Source organism: Hipposideros armiger, unplaced genomic scaffold (genome assembly GCF_001890085.2).
Source record: "Hipposideros armiger isolate ML-2016 unplaced genomic scaffold, ASM189008v1 scaffold_1238, whole genome shotgun sequence".
Taxonomy (NCBI): Eukaryota; Metazoa; Chordata; class Mammalia; order Chiroptera; family Hipposideridae; genus Hipposideros; species Hipposideros armiger.
In genome coordinates, this window is record NW_017732588.1 from 276,739 (window position 1) to 282,819 (window position 6,081).

A 6,081-nucleotide genomic window follows, 5' to 3' on the forward strand; every position below is an offset into this window, starting at 1 on the left:
ATATATATATATATATATATATATATATATATATATATAATATATATATTAGTTTCAGGTGTACAAAACAATATAATAGTTAGATGTTTAAACCCCTCATAAAGTGATAACCGCCCTTCCCCAATCTACTACCCCTCTGATATCGTATGTAGCTGTTACAATTCCATTGACTCTATTCTCTATGTTGTACTTCACATCCTGTGACTATACATATATATATTTACATATATATATATATATATATGATATTCCATATTATTCAGCTTCAGCATCAGGTGTACACTGCAGTGGTCAAGCATCTATACCATCCATGAAGTAGTCTCCCTAATAAGACAAGTGCCCATCTGACACCCTACAAAATTTTTACAACATTATTGATTATATTCCCCAAACTGTATTTCATATCTTCATGGCTATATTGTGATTACTAATTTGTACTTTTTAATGCCTTTACTTTCCCCCCCCATCTTCAACCTCCCCCCCCACTTAGCAATCCTTAGGGGTTTTTTTCCCCCTATATCTCTGAGTCTGTTTCTGTTTTGTTTTTTCATTTATTCTGTTCTTTTGATTCCACATATAAGTGAGATCATATGGTATTTGTCTTTCTCTGTCTGACTTACTTCACTTAACATTATTCTCTAGGTAAATCCATGTTGTTGCAAATGGTAAGATTTCATTCTTCTTTATGGCTGAATAATACTCCATTGTATAAATATAGTACAGTTTTTTATTGAATCATCACTAATCATTAGAGAAATGCAAATGAAAACCACAATGAGATACTACTTCATCCCAGTCAGAATGCTCATCATCATTAAATCAACAAACAAGTAATACTGGTGAAGATGTGGAGAAAGGGGAACCCTGGTGCACTGTTGGTAAGATTACAGATTGCTACTGTCACTATGGAAGGCAATTCCACTCCTGGGTAGCCATCCAAAGAAATCCAAAACACTAATTCTAAAAAAATGCATGTACCCCTGTTTACTGCAGTGCTATTCACAATAGCCAAGATAGAGGAATAACCGAAATGCCTATCGGTAGATGTCTGCATAAAGAAACTGTGGTATATTTAACCTATTTTTTAAATATTAAGTATGAAGAATAGAGTTACCTGAGTATTGTATAAATTGATAAATTGAATTTGAATATATAATGCCTCATTAAATTCTTATGGGTATCTGCTCTGAATCTTGATTTGAAATCTTACAACCTAAAGAATGTGTTTATTTTCGTTTTTTTGTTTGTTTTTCAAATTTTGGGATCCTATTTTTCAAAGATTTTATTAGTTGGAAAGCACTTATTATTTGGTTGGTTACCTCATAAGAGTCTGAAAGAAATTATCTAGATAAATATCAAAAGACCAATTAAGGTCAACATTTACAGTAGAATGTGAAACCTCTTTTTGTGCCATAGAGGAAAAACCCCTACAATGATCTCATTCTTAAGACACTAATTAAAGTCACAACAGAATATCCACATATTATCTTAATTGCTATTTCCCTTTTTCCTAATGTATATGGCACTTTCAGAAATTCTGTGTGAGTCAGGAAACATCATTTTCTCTAATGATTAAAGTCTCTAAAATAAATTTTAAAATACCAGAGAGATTGTAGCCATTTAACAACTAAAGTGAATATATATTCTCTCTACCCTCATAATAATGCCTAAATAAGGAAAAAAAATTAAAGTTATCATCAAGTGCAATCATAATTTCTCTCTTGTCTTCTTCCTTCTGCCTCTTTCTCCCTCATTTCTATTTAAGAGACTCATTCTCCTGTTGGCTGCAATGGGAATGAATTTCAGTGCCACCCTGATGGAAATTGTATTCCTGATCTGTGGCGCTGTGATGGGGAAAAAGATTGTGAAGATGGTAGTGATGAAAAAGGCTGCAACGGCACCCTACGATTGTGTGATCACAAAACCAAGTTTTCCTGCCGGAGTATAGGTAAGCAGAGCACTGAGTTTAGCTTCTTCCTTGGGTTTCTTGAATAAAGAATCCTTTCAACCCATCCCCAGTCCGCATCTCACCTTTGTAAAAAGTATTCTTGTGTTTCTAATAGGTTTGCTCACATTCAATATATAAAAACACTAATAGCTAACATTTATGAGAACTATGTATGGGCCTGTCAAAGTTAAGAATGTCCCCTGTATGCACTTATTCCATAATGCCAGTTCACAATGAAAATGCTGAGACCCAGAGAAGTTTTTAACTCACGTTAGTTAAAAAAAAAGTGCAGAGAAGTTTTACATTGTGGATTCACAGAGCTAGGCTTTGCAGAATTGTGATTTGAAACCAAGCAATCTGGATTCAGAGTCTAGAATTTCAGAGTCCAGTAAGAGGCCATGTGCTAAACCCACAGACAACATTCCCCTTTCTGTAAATAAATCCGCACCACAGAATTTAATGAATATGACTAGAAAGGAAAGACAATTGTATACATTTATTTTCAACATTTGTTTTCTCAATTTTATTGTGTTGTTGCTGATTCCATTAGGATAAAGGTGATGGCTATCATTCAAACCTTGATTTGCTTTGAGAGTATCTGGGACCTTTATTTTTTAGGAAGGTATTCTGTTCTTATGACTTTTCAATTTTATTTTCCTACATATGGTAGACACCACCTGACATGATAAACTAACTTATTTGTTTCTCTCTATACATAAGATTATGAGTTGAAAATTAGAGAAAAAATAGATTACAATTAATTATTATGCAATTAGTACAATGATCAGTGTCATTCAAATAACCCATGGAAATAATTTTCTGTAGATTTCAGGATATATTCTCGAATCATCTCAGCAATTTCTTTTTCAATGTGAAATTGCTTTTGAATTGCTTAATTATGAACTCTTAGTGATTGATTTTGTTCCCTATTAAGTATTTCTACCAAAAGATAAAACAGAAAAGCTATCACTGCTCTAATTAAGCAAATACTCTAGAAACCCATGGGCATTTAAAGATATAAAACAAAATTGGTTTTCTTTTCTTAAACACATATCCTGGTTACAATTAAGAATTCAAATAATAACTAAATTAATATAAGCTAACATGGGCATAGATAAATAAATATTTGTGAGGCCCATTCCTAGTGAAGGAGTTGTGCTTTCAAATGGATATTTTCCCAACACTATTTTTCACAATTATGTGACTTTTCAATTGTTAAATGAAAAATCTTAGTTCAGGGTTATAGCTTAGAAGAATGTGACTTTAAGTTTAGAAATTATCTTTTTGGGCCATATTATATTAGTTGGGAATTAGTAAATGAATAACTTGTTAATTAATGACTTATTGACTAAATAAACAATTTTTTATTTAATAGCTTATTGTAATGCCAAAGAGTTAATTTTTTACTCAGTTTAGCATTATTTTATGCATACATAATGCATATTTTTCCCCATGTTGCTTCTGGCATTTACTTGATTGGGCTAATGTTGAAATATATCAGACACCAGTCTTTAACTGGTATGAATAAGGAGCAGACAAAACTATAGTAAAGAAAAACATAAAGTGACATGGAAAATCCTGAGATAAAATCAACTGAATATGCTATCAAAATTTAGCAAATATACAGGTAAAACATAAAGCCAGGCAGAAATTTTGTTATGAAGAAATTATAAATACCTTCATAGCACAGAAAGTTTGAAAAGCTATGTTAATAAAAACTGGTTTGAGCTTTCTATGACAAAGTATGCAGAGAAAACATATAAATAATAAATAACAGGGTTAATTAAGTTAAAAGAAAATTTCAAGTGCTTGTAATTTATCTTGTATGTGTGTATTGATATTTTGCAAAGAACTCATGAAACAGCTCCTCTGAATATGGCTGATCTTCAAAACAAATCTAAAATATGGTGAGATAGCTGATATAGGGAGGGAAAAAAAAAAAAAAGGCTTTTTCTTTTACCCATCTTAGATTCATTATTGGCTGGGTCCCTGGAAATTAGACTGACAAAAGACAGCTTAACAAGAAAACAAACAAACAAAAACATGTTTATTGACACATGTGTCATGCATGTAAATGGGCTAACTCAGCAATGAATAACTCCCAAGGGCACTTGGGCTTCTAGAGCATCTTAACAAAGAAGAGTAAATTTGCAGAGAAGACAAAGGAAAAGGACTGTGTTTCTAGGGGTGGCAGATTGTAGGAAGGTAAATAGATGAGAAAAAAGATGGACGATAAGGGCTAGTTAATAAAGTTTGTGAGGTCTGTCTCAGCGCTGACTTTATGTCTTCTTCATGGCCATAAAATGTCCCTGGGAAAGAGGTTCGTGACATTCCTCATTTCTCAGAAGTTTATGATTCTAGTTAGGTAGGGGAAACTTCAGGAAGGCTCCTTTCTATATGTTTTAAATCTCAGAAGCCTTCAGCTTAAAATAATTCTTATGTGAAAGTAGCATATTTTGGAGATAGCATATTTTGATCGCATATACTGACTATTTTTGGATAATTGGATTCTGAGAGACACTTCTAAGTGTGTGTTCACTTAGGATTTAGATTATCTGTTTAATAATGTTATTAAAAAACATCAGATGTTTGTATCCAATAGTCATCATGTAAACCAAAATTTAACGTAAAAAAGCAGAATGCAATAAAACTCATGGAATTTTTGAAGGGAAAGGTGATATAACATGGTGATTGTCATTAATAATACTGTATTATATAACTGAAATTTACTACAAAAGTAGAATTTTAGTTTCCTCATAGAAAAATAAATAATAAAAAATAAATAAAAATGTAGGTAAACATGAAAGTTAATGGTTTAACCATAATCTGCTTCTAATTTAATCTGTGATTTAAGTACAGTGAACAACATATCAAACTATCTGATGAGTCATAACTCACAATTATGTATGCATATTTATGGTAGTCCTTTATGAATACTGCGGACTTTAAAGTGAACAAAATATAAGCACTGGATTAAAAATATGTGCACATCTCTAATCTCTTTGATATTTTAAATTTTACTTTAATTAAATTCTCAGTTTTACAAGCTAAAAGACTTAAACTACCCAGGATACTGAATTCAGAGCACATATTCATTTTCAAATATCTCTAAATGCTAGCTTGAGCATTTAAAAGTTTTCAGGGTAATGAATTTACATTTGGTGGTTAGAATGGCTTTTCTTTTACACATAAATTTCCATCTTATTAATGTTAAAATGTAGGCACACTAATACCCTTTTTCTTATTACTGTACAGAAGAGAATGAGATCTAAATTAACTTAAAGTACAATATAACCATTATCATTTAACAGCTTCTACTCTCAAGATACCTTATCTTTGACCAGGAACTAAGTTCTCCTACATCAGGACTGTCACACCCTAGAGCAGCAAATTGCAATTATATTATATTTGTGAATCAAAGGAGGACATTTCAAGTCCACCCCTCATGGAAAAGCCATTCTTCAGATTAGAAAATGAAAAGAAACATTTGATACAGCACAGCAATGGAAATAAGCCCTCCAGCTGTTGGTAGGAACTTACATTTGATCCAGCCTTCTCACTTCTAGAAGTTCACGTAAAGAACAGCAGAGTGTATAAAGATATATGCACAAAGATTTTTTAAGTTTATTGGGGTGACAATTGTTAGTAAAGTAACATAGGTTTCAGGTGTACAATTCTGTAATAGATTTTCCATATGACATTTTTGTTTTAATAGCCAAAAGTTACAAATAATGTATTCCCTACCAATATGGGAACTGCTTAATATTACAGTTCATTCACACAATGAACTACTCTAACGTCATTAAGAAAGTGTAAGAAAGAAATTCATAGTAAGACAGAATTTTAAATTCACACTTTTTACCCTCTCTCCACTGCTAAAAATATACAGAGATGGTGATAAACTATAACATGAAAAAATAGAGGGTGCCAAAAAAATGTATATACATTTTAAGAAAGGAAAAAATCTGTATTAAAATTGTGACATAATGAATGATGCTAGCATTCATTTGATTAATGCCATCTTTTGAGCTAACGTCATGATACACATTGTTACCGTAATACATAGATAACATGTCTTAAAATGTGTATATTTTTGGCACTATATATATATATATATACATATTTAGATGTGT

General features: G+C 31.6%; 1 protein-coding gene across 1 annotated transcript in view; it reads left to right on the plus strand.

Moving 5' to 3' along the window:
• Nucleotides 1–6,081, plus strand: part of LOC109376921 (low-density lipoprotein receptor-related protein 1B-like) — a gene marked incomplete at its 3' end in the record, with an annotated part of 166,724 nt that overhangs the window by 121,947 nt on the left and 38,696 nt on the right. Inside the window, exon 13 of the mRNA XM_019633073.1 lies at nt 1,766–1,948. Within this exon, the coding sequence (XP_019488618.1) occupies nt 1,766–1,948 (183 nt within the window). The remainder of the gene's footprint in view (nt 1–1,765; nt 1,949–6,081) is intronic.